Source organism: Haemaphysalis longicornis, unplaced genomic scaffold, assembly GCF_048455015.1.
Source record: "Haemaphysalis longicornis isolate Haplotype H1 unplaced genomic scaffold, Haemaphysalis longicornis Haplotype H1 scaffold_2, whole genome shotgun sequence".
Lineage (NCBI taxonomy): Eukaryota > Metazoa > Arthropoda > Arachnida > Ixodida > Ixodidae > Haemaphysalis > Haemaphysalis longicornis.
In genome coordinates, this window is record NW_027526295.1 from 232,627,010 (window position 1) to 232,641,981 (window position 14,972).

General features: G+C 45.1%; 1 protein-coding gene across 1 annotated transcript; it reads left to right on the plus strand.

The window, feature by feature from the left end:
* The first annotated feature begins 2,878 nt into the window (after positions 1 to 2,878).
* Positions 2,879 to 14,532, plus strand: LOC144168554 (arylsulfatase B-like). The gene is made up of 5 exons (XM_077697512.1): positions 2,879 to 2,891; positions 4,806 to 5,099; positions 5,832 to 6,100; positions 8,741 to 8,917; positions 14,404 to 14,532. The coding sequence occupies exons 1-5, from the start codon at positions 2,879 to 2,881 to the stop codon at positions 14,530 to 14,532; spliced, it is 882 nt and encodes a 293-aa protein (XP_077553638.1).
* Positions 14,533 to 14,972: the final 440 nt, after the last annotated feature.

Sequence of the window (14,972 nt, forward strand, 5' to 3'; positions counted from 1 at the left end):
CCTTCTAAATAAAGGATTACAACAACAACAACAATAAATATTCTGAGGTTCGATTGTTAGCATAACCGCGGTGCTATGCGTTAATGTAAGCGTGGGTTGGCCCTTCCGTCTAATGTATCAATGCCCAACGCAACAGCACTAGGTCCGTAGTTTGGCATAATTTAAAGGTTAGTGAAAATAAACTCAGCCGAATATACGAAAGAATAGATTTGATTCGGCTTGTTGCTTGTCTACTGGTCACCTTTGCAGTGCCCGGTATAGGAGGGCCCGAACTCTCGTGAAATGGAATAGCCTCCCTTTTAAAAAGAAATTGTATATGGCAACGCCGACGTAAGCATATGATTCCTGCTCATCTTGAACGCTTTTCGGGGCCACACTTTTCCCTGGCAGCTTTCACGTCTAAGTACGCGCACCTCATCAGTTGCCAGTTTATGCGTGCATATGGAGGTGTGGAGGGAGATGTGCACGAGCCCCTAGGCCACATGCCCTCACCAATGGCAAGTTCGTTGTGCTGGTGCGAAATTTAAACGTGGACGTATCACGGCCGAATGCGACCTGTCTGCTGCCCACCATGGCCGAGCGGTTTGGGTTGGTGTGTCACACAGACAGTAAGATGACTACGAATACCTCGGCAAAATTGGACTCCGCTCACTCGCACTCACTTACTAAAATATATATTTTCCCACCACTCGCCCTCACCGCTCGCACTCGCTCACGCTCACGCTCATTACTCGCCCTCACCACATGCGCGCGCACACACACACACGCACACACACACACACACGCACACACACACAAACACACACGCATACATACACGCACACGCACACGCACACGTACGCGCACGCACACGCACAGAGAGAGAGAGAGACTGATTGATTGACTGTAGGGTTTAACGCGCCGACGCAACGCACGCGATGAGGCGCGTCGTAGTGCAGGGCTCCGGATTAATTTGTACCACCTGGAGATCTTTACCGAGCGCCGAAGGCTCAAGGGCGCACACAAGGTCGTTTTTGCTTTTCGCCTCAATCCGGAAAGCAGCCGCCGCAGCCGAAATTCGAACCCGCTGCTTTGTCCTCTGGAGCGCAACGCCTTAGCCACTGAGCCACCACGGCGGGTAGAGAGGGAGAGACAAAATCTTCGGGTTCAAGTAGCCCTAGAACTACTAGCGTCTTTAAAAGCCCTCGTACTGCAGCACTGGCGTTCGCGAAGCGGTGCGGCTAAGAAAGGAGCAGCCTCCAAACGAAAGCACGCAAATTGACCGGGTCTCTGCATCAGTGACAGAGCGTCTGCGCGCCTGTCATAAGCGGGTAACTGGCTGGAAACCCTCTTATGCTTTTCAACCCCCGGGGCGTGACGCGAACGTCTACAGCCTGTCATAAGCGGGTAACTGGCTGGAAACCCTCTTATGTAGACGTTCGCGTCACGCCCCGGGGGTTGAAAAAAAGGTCCCCTTCTCCCCGCGTAGTCTGAGTGGCGCTGGCTACCACCCTCAAGCGTCAGATACAGTTGTGGTAAATATAAATACCCCAGAAAGTGAAGGAGGACACAGTCGCCCAGTTAGCCGAATTGGTAAGGCATTCGAGATCTAATCGAAAGGCGTGGGTTCGGTCCCCACTCTGGGCGCGTGTTTTTCTTTCTTTCTTTCTCACGTAATTAAGAAAAAAAATAATGTAACGTTAATAACGGTAAAAAAAAAAGTCTAACCATTCCCCTATGCCTTCTTTGGCGTTGTAGACTGCCGGCATTTCTTTCTGTATATATATATATATATATATATATATATATATATATATATATATATATATATATATATATATATATATATATATATATATATATATGTGTGTGTGTGTGTGTGTGTGTGTGTGTGTGTGTGTGTGTGTGTGTGTGTGTGTGCATGTGTGCGTGTGTTTGTGTGTAGAGGTACAAAACTTACAAAGCACTGGCACTGCTATTTGCTAATATATGCGTTAGAGTAATCGCAAACGCAGTCACGGAACATGAAGTACAACAAGGGTTCTAAAAGTGCAATCAGAAAAATCGTGCTTTTTCCTGAACCCGTTCGCCGCGCCTACTGTCGCTGTTATCAACTTCCCCTGAGCGTTTTATGCATGGCTTCCATTCAGGTGAAAATGACTGTTTAAAAAGTAAGCTTACCGGCAATCTTGTTTCCTTGCTGAACCATCCTTTGAGCAAGCTGGTGGCAGGCAACTTCCGCAGGAAACTCCTTGCATCATCATCATCATTAGTCAACAAAAACGTCCCAGTGCATGTGCTCTAAGTTGCTCCTCCCCTGCAGTCTCCTCCAGCGACACTGTGGCTGACAGAAAAACAGACCTTACGCGCACTGCAGCTCCCGACGCGGAAGCTTTTTGTTGTGGCCAGCTTGCCTACTAACAACTGGTTTGGAACTGATAAACACAACCAGTTGTCAACTCCGGAAGGCTCCAAACAGTAGGAAAGTTATTTTCACCACAGTTCAGAGGGCGGCGAATACCGGCGGAAACTGCGCGGCACCACCGGTGAATATCAGTCGTCGTTTAGTCCACAGGGAACGGCCTGAAGCAGGTATCTGTTACAGCCACACAATATCCGCACAATTCGCCCACCCATCACCAAAGATATGCAAAACCACTTATACGACGTTTCCAGGCCGGCGACATCGTAAAACTGCCCGAAATCCAAGCTCGGGAACGAGAACACTCCGAGCGTCCCAGAGGCGCTCCAGCTGAAGCGTCGTCTGGCAGCAATGGCTGGCAGACGATACTTCACTCGTCTGTCTAGACAGACATGACGAGGCGTTTTTGTGCGGCGGCCGGCGCGCTGGCACCGGCGTCGGGCACAAAACGCAACTTCACCGCGTCATGGCATTACAATGGCCGACCACGGCAAGTCAGCAACCACCTTCTCGTCGGAACGAAGAACGAATGAACGACTCCTGAACCGCGTTTGGGAAAATCCCGAATGCACTGATGAAGGACGACGGTACAAAAGAAAAAACATGATCGCTGCACGCCGATGGAAGCCTTTGTGCACAATTGTTACTGGTAGAAAAGCATCGCTAAACAGCTTTTTTTTTTTTTTGCTGACGATTATTTGTAATCGAAAATGTTAATTAGGTTTCGTGGTTAACCCGCAGCAGTAGCTCAGTGGCTAAGGCATTGGGCTGCTTATCGCAAGGACGTCGATTTGATTCCGGCCGCTGCGGCCGTTTTCTGATGGCGGCAAAGAACTAGAACGCCAGCGTGTAGAGATTCGGCAAAATTTTGCTTCGCCGCAAGGTATTTCTGGTGAACATTCCTGCTAACGGACTACGACAAGAGGAATTACATACGAACGAGCGATATACAGCTTCTCTGCAAAAAAAAATGATTTCACTGGCACCAATTCCTCAAATAAAAATTGTGGTAAAAATGCTGAATAAAGCGAAGCAATAAATTATAACACAATCCAAAATCTACGGAACGTAAGGGATAGAATAACTCGTTTTTACGGTGTTATTTTTACGCGGACTTTGGGTGCACGGACATAGCACACAGACTATTAGGCACGGGGGCGTTTCACTGCAGGGCGATTTTGATGCAAAGAAAGATTCTGTCGTGCCAATGATTGACTGAAAAAAAAAAGAAAAAGAAAAATAAGAACAGAATTAACAGTTGAAATCAATCAGAGATTTGTCGATTTTTCTATTATTGCTTCTCTTACGCATAATCACAAGTGGACTCAAGTTTTTGAAAACGATTTATTCTTTAATTATGTAATAAGGCTGGTCCATCGATCCCGTTTTATTTTTATTTATTTATTTATTTTTCTTCGAGATATCTAGGAAAATTTTTGTAAAGGGTGTTTCTGTGCTGCTGTTATGGTTGTTTCACACATAATTAATATTGCGCATGTTTTCGGCATCATTTCTCCAGTTACTATTAATTAAGGATAGCTCTTGGAACCTCTTTAATTTACGTACTTTTCTCCCAGGTTTGCACTAAACATTCTTTTAAATATTTTGCTCCGTAGCAAAGTTCTTTTTCACAAAAATATAAAATGTATGTTTCAGGGGATGAGTGTCAGCCGGTACCCCTCACGAGTTTCACTCATCACTCGCGAGTGGTGAGCTGCGCTCACACTCACTCATACTCGCACTCACCAGCCCGAAACTATGGTGAGGCTCACACACCAATCAGTCCTGAGTGTTGAGTGGGTGGTGAGCCTGCCTACCTATGTGCCTACGACTCGGAAGGGAAACGGACAGCCCCATGTTTGCACGTTAGAACACAGCTTGAGTCCTTCCCGGTTTCATTCAGATAAATGGCTAGGAAGTATGCTCAATCGCACACTACAAACGAACGTGTTTTGTTTCGTGCACTCCTTGGACCGCTCCCAGCTTCGATGGTCATCCTTCTTCACAGGAGCCGAACGGCACTGATATCTTTGTTCGAGCTTCCTTCCAAACTTCGTTTTAAAGAATAACGGTGCTGTGATTTGATTTGAAGCTCCTACAAACATCTGCCGAAGTTTGCATAAGTAAATACCGAGAGCACGGAATCTGAATTACTGCTATGAGGGTGCCCGACGCTGCATGCTGTCTTACATTTATGTAGACTAAGTTATAGAAGCCTTTGAACGCACAGAACACTTATACACTCAAAATGGCTGTGAATCGCACCTGCTGTTTCAGAGCCAGGTGCCGGAACACGAGTCTGGGTAGCCAAGAACACCGGAGCAACGTCACAATCAACGAGAGCGACACCAAAACAAAACCAAAGAAAAACTTGACGCAGTTCACAGCCAATGGGTTCGTGCAGGCAGCCTGGCCGAGCTGGACAACGCGGTGGGCGCCATTGTCGAGGCGCTGTACAAGGCGGGCCTTCTGAATAACACGGTGATCGGCTTTTCGACCGACAACGGAGGCGCGCCCGTGGGCTTCTCTCGGAACACGTCGCCCAACTGGCCCCTGAGGGGCTCCAAGGGAACCGTGGCCGAGGGGGCCGTGCGGGGCCCGGGCTTCATCTGGACGCCCCGGCTCGCAACCAGGGCCAAGGCCACCCGGCAGCTTTTCCACATCACCGACTGGCTGCCAACCTTTTACGCTGCAGCAGGTATTATTTCCTATGCGTCGCTTGGTGGAGGTGTGGGTGAGTGTAGGCTCCAGGGATAAGCTGGGGGCTTTAACGCAGTTTTCAAGCGTACAGCGAGGAGAAAAAGTTTACGGACCACAAAAATGGCATTTTAGGTTATTTCTCTTCCGTTGGCAGCCCACAAACTGTGGTATGCATGTGAGATATTGTGGAAATTTTAAAGTGTTGCAAAAATACCGCACATAGCACCCCAGGATGGCGTGCGGCAGAAAAATAACCCCACAAAATCCCGGGCCATCTCCGCTAACGTGAAACCTGGGGAGGGGCGAAGCATGCAGCGTATAAGTGTATTCTTGGCGATTTGGCGTTTTTGCCAACGGAGATGAAGCCATTGGGGGGTAGAGGTACACGGCTTTGCTGTAAAACTATTTTCTTTGAAGCACGAAGCGTTCTAGGGCGAGGCGTTGGAAAACGAGTTTCCCGGTGTTTGAGTATAGTGAATACATGAGACGAACAACGATTACGACGACGACGATAAAAGACGCCAACAGCCCCCGCCCTTAAGGGACTTTGACCCTAAAATACTGCTTTCGTGGTCCGCAAACTTTTGCTCTTGACGATACCTAAGTAGCGATTCTTCACATTAGGCAATAACCTGCACCGTTGTTGCGCGCTCTTTCTGCCACATATTTTAGAGGTATTAGTTGTTGCCTGACTGCAGCATACAGCGCGGTTCCTTGACATTCATTGCAGGTGGCAACATTAAGAACTTGCGCCAAATTGACGGCGTGAACCAGTGGGAGTCGTTAACTCGGGGCGCCCCGTGGCCTCGGAAGGAAGTTCTGTACAACATCGACCCCGTGTGCGGCCAGTCAGCGATCCGCAACGAGCGCTACAAGATCATGGAGGACCTAAACAACACCCTGTTTCCCAACTACGAGTGGTACGACCCCAGCGGGGCTCTGGCTCCCGATCACTGGAGCGTGCTGCACGAGGCCCGACAGGCCTGCGTCGCGGCTCAGGTGTGCGTTCTCTTCAAGTGCGTTGTTTACCTGTCACGCAAGCTATCATGATAATTAAGGCGGAAGCCTAAGACGTCTCATCAAACGTTTATACTGACGGTAGGTGTCGTCGGCGTTGGCTTCAACCCAGGTGGTACCAAAATGCCCGCGGCTATAAATCTAAAATAGAGAAATAGAAATTGGTTAGTGTAGGATTTAAACCTGAATCGCCAGAGCAGCGGCTAAGTGCTCTAAGCACGGCGCTCACCCGGCAGGGCGCCAGTTTGAAATAAAATTGATTGATTGATTGATTGATTGATTGATTGATTGATTGATTGATTGATTGATCGATCGATTGATTGATTGATTGATTGATTGATTGATTGATTGATTGATTGATTGATTGATTGATTGATTGATTGATTGATTGATTGATTGATTGATTGATTGATTGATTGATTGATTGATTGTAGGGTCTAACGCGCCGACGCGACGTAGGCGATTAGGTGCGCAATAGTGGAGGGCTCCGGATTAATTTCTACCACCTGGGGATCTGTAACGTGCGCTGAAATATCGAATATACGGGCGTTTTTGCTTTTCGACTCCGTCAGAAAAGCGGCCGCCATGGTCTGAAATATGACTTAGCCAGATACATGCCCCGTGACAGGTGAACGTGACGGCACGTGCGCAGAACAGATGCGCGAAGAGGAGGGCAGTCATTATGGGCAAGCTACCGCGCGCGAATTGCGGCCAGTCTGACTGTAGAGTAACTGGAGTCAAAAGATGAAAAAATGTAAAGAAGTAAAAGATACAAACACGATGCAGCAGTGGAGAATTTCGTTAGTCGCTGGCTTTCGCCTTCAAGTAACGTAGTCAGACCCAAGTGCCCGGCGAATTTTTTTTCTACCCGTGCATGGTCTCTGCTTTGCTTCACTGGTATGTTGCATATTTCCACCTGTCACACAGCGTTCAGCTTCGCGATTCGTCTTTTGCTGTCTCTCCCGCTTAATTACATCCTAACACAATCACCTTTGTTAAACGTCCACCGGACTAAACTAAAGGATGAAGGATTTGGCAACAAAAATTGTAAACCGCAATTTGGTGTTGGGAAATCGTCATACAGGGCATATAGTTCACAACTGAAGTGTTATCGCCACGCTTTCTTAAAGGCAATCTAGCAGAGTTGACCGCGTTTAAGTGCGGGTAAACATGCCGAACTCTGCTGTTAGCACGCAATGCGAGCCGACAGTGCCAGAAAGTGTCTTCTTGTGTTTTGTTTTTGTTCAGTTTAGCGCAGCTGACGTCAGCACGGGGCAGTCTTTTTTTTTTTTTACCTTTCTGGCTTCGTTCCGATTTTACCTCAACTCTCTCTTCGACTATTTTTAAGCAGAAATTTGATTTATTTTTGTAGTGAACACGATAAGACGTGGTTTTTGTTCAAGCAAATCGCTTTAGTTTATTTTTGTTTGATTGTGGAGAAGTGTATTGGTTAAATCGGCCCAAGGCGACCTGTGTTATAAGTCAGGTCGAAAAAGGTTCCGTCATGTGTTATGCGGAAGTTACGATGGTTTCACTGACATCCCGGATGAAGGCGGTGTTGGCGCCTCCGGGAGAGAGAGAGAGAGAGAGAGAGAGAGAGAGAGAGAGAGAGAGAGAGAGAGAGAGAGAGAGAGAGAGAGAGAGAGAGAGAGAGAGAGAGAGAGAGAGAGAGAGAGAGAGAGAGAGAGAGAGAGAGAGAGAGAATCTTTGATGAAAGCTGAAGAGGGCTACTCCAGATGGGACGACTACAAGTGAGATGACAGCGGAAAATAAAGAGAAAAAGAAAAGGAAAAAAGAAAGGGGACGAGGAGGGGAAGAATCTTGTCTTGATTCTATGTATGAGGTTGGTGGGGCATCCCACCTCTCTCGGAGCTGCTTGAGCCATTCTGTGGCGTTGCCTTTTTGGCTGATCGGGACGCCAAGATAGGCGGATGTAACTTGCGGGGATAGAAGGATCTCCTGCTTTCGTAGGTAGGAATTTACTGTTTGTTTTTCCTCTTCTTCGCTTCCTAAAATCAGTAGAAGGCGTTTTTTCAAGGGAAGGATGCATTACTGCTGTCTGGGTGCGTTTCCCAAGGTGAGAAGGCTGCTTGCATGTCTAGGCACGCTGCCTCGGTGGAAGTATAGTCCCCTCGCTCCATCCACAGCGTGATATCATTGGTATAAATTAAACAGGAACCCTTCCCTATAAGTCACACCTCATAAGTCAGGTACACCATCGATGCATTAAATAGCAAATTTAAACAGGATTCAGTACTTCAAAAGTGTCAACGTAACTTCGCGTGCACGAGTCCAATTAAGCAGCTGCCTGAAAGCCCGGACAAATCTTGACTTATTCGGTGGACCCCTCATAATTTGCTTTAGGTTCAAGTGGCTGGCGTCACTCTATCCGCTTAGGACGCGGAGTGCAATCGCCAAATTTAAGATGACCAAAAACACCATGTTTACACCATTAAGGAGAAACGGGTGCTCGCACCCGGTTATTCCTGCGACGGAGGAAAAGCAGGCGGCAGGGAGGAGGAAATATTTTTCTTTTAAATCATGATCACGTGTTCTGTGTGCACTACATTTTGGAAAATTGTGGTGTAGGTAGCATTCAGGCGCGAATAATGCTGCGTTTAGGTGCTGTCGTGCTTCCACGGCAAGACCCTGGAGACGCCCAAGGAGATTCCAGACGCCGTGCTCACGGATATCCTAGTGCAGGGCAGCAACTACTGCCACCCGTCGCTGGGGCCCTGCATGTACGACCTCGTGAACGACCCCTGGGAAAGGGTCAACATATATCGGCACGACCATCCCGTGAGTCGTGCACCCCGCCTGCATTGCGCTCTTGTGTAGCATCCGCGCAGAACTATGGGCCCGAGCAAGAAGCATCCCGCAATCGTGCATAACATCAGCAACCACACGGAATAGGAAGACCTCAAGACCTCGTCGGTGGAGCCGGAAGTATTGCGCAGAGCAACAGTAGGTTTTCGCAAACATCGACACGCAAAACTGGTGCAGAAAGAGCGTAATGCCGTCGCAATATTGACGCAATATTATTGCAATGGGATAACCCGAATATAAGCGCCTTAAAACGTTCCACAGATTGCTTAATATCAACACGCGCAGCGTCGTAAATAAGACTGAGCAGCTGGAATCTCTCTTGTTATCTCATGACCCGCACATTGTAGTTTTAACGGAAACCTGGCGTCCTGACGGCATCCACGATGAAGATTTAATACCTCCGACTTACAATATTTTCCGCAGAGATCGGCTAACCCGTGGGGACGGAGTGGCAGTTATTGTTCAATCCTGCATTAAAGCTACTTCTCTCCCTCAAGCTGAGGATAGTGAAAGTCCTTGCCTGAGGATAAAACTTTTTCAGAATGTTTTTATCTTATGTGCAGTTTACAGACCTCCGGAACCAGCGCCTGATTTTTTGTTGAATTTACAGTCGCATATGGCTCAATATAATCACCAGAAATTAATTATTGCAGGGGATTTTAACCCCCCAGCATTGATCGGGATCGCTTGAGGTCAGATGCTGACGCTCCTACTACAAACAACGCAAATGTAATTTTTGATATACTGCTGCAGCAAATCTCGTTCAAGTTGTATGACAACCGACGCGTTTTGCCGGCCATTCCTGTTGATCTTGTTTTTCTCCCGCGTTCTATCAACCAGTACGAAGTTTCGGTTGAGCCTGGTTTATCTGACCACAGCATCGTATCTGTAACCTTCTTTTTGTGCTGTAAGCACATGACTAAGCCATGCAGTATTAAAAAACTTAAAGATTTCGCACGCGCCAATGACGTGGCAGTTCTTGATTACCTCAGTGCACAACTTGTTAACTTTGATTATGATGATGTCTCTGTACTTTGGAGCCCTTTCAAAAACATGTGCTATCTTTGCCTAGATCATTTCATACCCACCAAATTTAAGAAAACTAACAAATTCACCCCCTGGATCAATCGAAAGATAATTCACTTAAAGGGCACAGCCAAGCGCTTGCGATCTAAGCGTTGTGCCTCTTCTCAACTTAATCAAGTCCGCTCTGCGCTTGCGCAAGAGATCCGTCAGGCCAAGAGTTTTTATTTTAATACTACCCTGCCCAATTTTATAAAAGAGGAACCCCAGAAATTTTGGAGCTTCGTCAGCGAACGTAAAAAGATTTATAAGATTTCACACAACGGCTCATTGTTAGATAACCCCTCGGATATCACTTGCCAGTTTAACCGATACTTTCACAGCGTCTGTTATAGCTCTGGTGTACCTGCTCTAATTAATTCCAGTCTCCCAGATATTAAAGTAGTGTCTTACGATGGCGTTCTTATGATGCTCCTCAATTTAAGGCTACAATATTCTCCAGGACCCGATGGTTTACCCAACGCTTTCTTGCGTCGTGATGCTGAACCCTTAGCCAATTTCCTCGTTATTGTTTTACAGGCGTCCATTAGATCTGCTATTATACCCCAGGATGTCAAAGTGGCGCGTGTTGTTCCTATCTTTAAAAAAGGTGACCCTCTTTCTTTCGCTAACTAGCGTCCAATTTCTATTCTGTCGTCCTCATAGAAACTTCTATATCATATAGTAGGAACTCTTATCTTAAATTTTCTTGACGAACACCAGATTCAATCTCCACTGCAACATGGTTTTAGGAAGGGCTTTTCAACCACCACTCAGTTATGTTCAATTGTTTATTCTTTTGCTTCAACACTCGATGATGGTGGGTGGGCAGGTAGATGTAATTGTTTTAGACTTCACCAAAGCATTTATTTTTATTATTTATTTATTTTTTATTTTTATTTTTATTTATTTATTTATTTATTTATTTATTTATTTATTTATTTATTTATTTATTTATTTATTTATTTATTTATTTATTTATTTATTTATTTATTTATTTATTTATTTATTTATTTATTTATTTATTTATTTATTTATTTATTTATTTATTTATTTATTTATTTATTTATTTATTTATTTATTTATTTATTTATTTATTTATTTATTTATTTATTTATTTATTTATTTTTATTCTCGCTACTGGCGTTCATCTGAGAATGTAAAGTTTTCCCGAACTGACACCACCCTCCCCACCCGCCCCACATAGGCCGAGTCGCCATCCTTGTGTCAATAAAGTTTCATTCATTCATTCATTTATTTGCAGCATTGTAAATAAATAATAAATACGAAGTATAAAACACTGTACGCTAGGCACAACTACACAGGCACAACTAAACATTTGCTTCAAATGAACCAAGAGAGTTTAGACAATTTTCGAGTGTATTGTTCCAATCATTAATTGTGCAGGGGAAAAAAGAAAGTTTGAACAGATTGGTAGAAGCGAACATTGGGGTTAAGGACAGAGAATGGGAATGACGAGTACGACAAGTAGCAAGGGGTTTCAAGAAGGAACTCCAGACCAAAGCAAGCTTGCGGTGATAAAGAAATACAATAATTTAAGGCGGAGAAACTGTCTTCTGGACTGCAAGTTTAGAATTCCGTTATTACGCATGAGCTCGGAAACCAAATCTGTGCGATGAAATTTTGAAGCTCTCCTTTGGATCTTTTCTAACGAGTCAATATTCTTTTATGTATGAAGGTCCCAAACAGCGCAAGCATGCTCTAGTTTAGGTCTAATAAGCGCTGTGTATGCAAGTAGTTTAACATTAGTTGGAGCGTCTCGAAGCTTATGCCGAAGTAAACATAATTTACGAAAAGAAAAGGAAGAAACATTAGTAACATGCGAGTTCCAGCTTAAAATAATTGTTAAAGTTGGCTTAAGGGATTCCCTGTGCGAGAGTACGAAAACTGAGGATTCTGTTTATTGGTGATGCGAAGGGAGGCGTTTTTTTTTTTTTTCGGGCTTTAGTACCATGCCCCATTCAAGGCTCCAAGAGAGGACTGCAGTGAGTGAGGAGTTTAGAGCTTCCTGGTCACTAATAGAATGAATATTATTAAAGATAACGCAGTCGTCGGCGAAAAGTCGAATTTCGACGGGTTCCTTGATTACGGAGACAATATCATTACAGTAAATTAGAAAAAAGTAAAGGACCAAGAACGCTACCCCTGAGGCACCCCGGAGGTGACTGGAAGAGTACTAGAAATAGAACCATCAATGTCTACATATTGGCTTCGATTAGACAAATAATCCGAAACCCATGCTACAACAAAGGAAGGAAGACCGATGAGATGCAGTTTGTGAATTAGTTTATAATGCGGTGCTAAATCAAACGCTTTGGTGAAGTCTAAAAATATTACATCTACCTGCCCACTTCTGTTCTTGTTTCTGAAATAAATAAATAAATAAATAAATAAATAAATAAATAAATAAATAAATAAATAAATAAATAAATAAATAAATAAATAAATAAATAAATAAATAAATAAATAAATAAATAAATAAATAAATAAATAAATAAATAAATAAATAAATAAATAAATAAATAAATAAATAAATAAATAAATAAATAAATAAATAAATAAATAAATAAATAAATAAATAAATAAATAAATAAACGTCATATCGTCATATCAACAAAATATTGACACACTTTCGTCGCCAAGTGATCATGCAGAACCTACGCCATTGCAATGTCTTTTGAAGATGATGGGAACTGCGTTAATTTTTCGCATTAGAAGGCCGAGTAAGCGTGTGCCAGTCTCTCTCATTCTGCACGGCGCCCAATCATCCCGGCAGTATTGCGCATCGTTAATGAAGGTAGAGTACTTTAAATGAGTTATGTTTATCTGTGGCAGGTTCCTTCATTTTGTTTCACGTATTCCTTTAGCGAACTTAATTTCCCGATGCGCAGAAGTACGTCCATGCGTGCCTTACCTGGAGCGCCTGGTTTATTCAGAGATGATACCGGGAAATAACGAGGCCATTACGTGCGATCACGAAGAGGGCTTCAAAGCGTTCCCATTGACCTCTGTGCGTATGAAAGAGTTCAACTTAATTGGCCTTTTGAGCGAACAGGCAAGCAATTATCCGTACGGGATCATTACGACTGCAGCTTCCAGAACAAGCCAGTCTAACGCATGAAGTTTTGAAATCGAATTGCATTTAACAACGGCTGCTAGAATACTTAATTACCGTAAAACGCTAACGAACGCGCTTGAATGGAAAGCCATATTTTAAATCTGTAGTCGAGCTTGTGTGAAGGTACGGTCAGTGTGGTAAATGAGCCCCCTATAATGCAAGAGGAACAATAAACGTATAAATAACATCGAACGGGCTCAAAAGCTTTTGTTTCACTTCCAATGTCGACACGTCTTTCAATGCAACTAGGCCGGCTTGCAGTTATCATTGCAATACGTGATTTAGTCTGTCGGCCCGCTTCGTTCCTGAATTATTGCTGGTTGTTTCGGAAAATCGATTAGAATGAATCTGCATCAGTTTTATGTCGCTTCTGTTGTCATAATTGAACGGTTTGATATTCAATATCCCTCGAACACGTTTTGTCTTTAGCTGCCCGGGCATTCTCTCCTGAGATGGTCAGCCCTAGCGAGAAAGCTTTACTGCATTCTACAACATACACGATGACGCTCCTCCTGTTCCTTTCCTATTTGATCCAAGTGCCTACGTTCAGTTAATTGTTCTCGTTACCATCATCGTTCAGTTATCGTTACGTATTAAAAGTCCATTGACAACACCCACCCATCGTCTGTTCTTTAAACTTTCTGTACGGTGTCACTATATGTGGTTCCCACCGAGGAATACATCGTCGATAACACCAGCTTGTGCTGCGCTCGCCAACAGACATCAGGAAACTGCGTCCTCCAGGCGTGGAAAAGCCAAGCACTTACAAAAGGCCCGGGCAGGTGGTGGAGGTGTTTTTCACCTGTTGTCGCCCCCATCCTCTGTGCACATGCGCCGTAAATAAACAGAGTAGTCTGCCTTAACTTTTACCCAAGTGGCCAAACCGCTAAAGCTTACTGACTATCCAGAATCACTGGTAATTATTCCACGCCTGGATGAAACCACAGGTCAAGTAAAGTATAGGAAGTTTTAATTAACACCGACTCTGGCTTGTGAATGAGCGGCAGTTATTTACGCTAGGAATTTGCTCACTTCAACAAAGAACTCTCACTACTGGCTGCGAAATTCAAATGGGAAAGGCTCGTCTCGTCCTGCCGCACAAATAAGCTTTGGCAGACCTTCGATGCCCTTTCGGACAGCCGATGCCACATCTATACTAGGTTCAAACTTGAACGCGGTTTCTTGTTTGATCTTTTTTTTTTTTTTCGTTTCTCAGAAAGTAAACTCTCTTTGTACTCGGCCCGGCTTGTGCGTGCAGGAATACATGAGGCTCCGCGGCCGACTCGATGAGCTGAAGCTGACCATGAAGACACCACTAGTTGGCATCCCGGACACCAGGGCCGACCCGCTGCGGCGAGACGGTATCTGGGACTCCTGGCAGGACTGAAGTAATTACTTCGCCATCTGTGCCGTCTCCCGGCTCCCGTTTGTCCACCTCTCGCTTTTGTGCCGTCCTTAATCAGCCCCTTTTGTTTCACCTTGGCCTCGAGTCTTTCCTGTCTATTCCTAAGGGAGCGTACGAAGCGAGCCTGCGCTGTGTCTTCGCATGGATGGACTCATCAGAGGTTAGATGGCTCGCCCAACCGCCCGAAGGCCCGCCTCATGGGAGGACAATACCGCCAGCTGCCGCCGACTACCTCGTTTCCGCACCCTTTCAACATTTGCTTCCTTTTGGGTTCTCCTTTACCTCGCATGCTCTTCTCGCTGACCCTTTGTCGCGCCGCGACAGGAATAAGAGGCCAACGAAAAAGTCTGATGGCCTTCCGTGTGACGTGGCCCGAACGGCGGGCAAATAATTTGCCGCGCGAACCGGCTCCTTTATCCGGA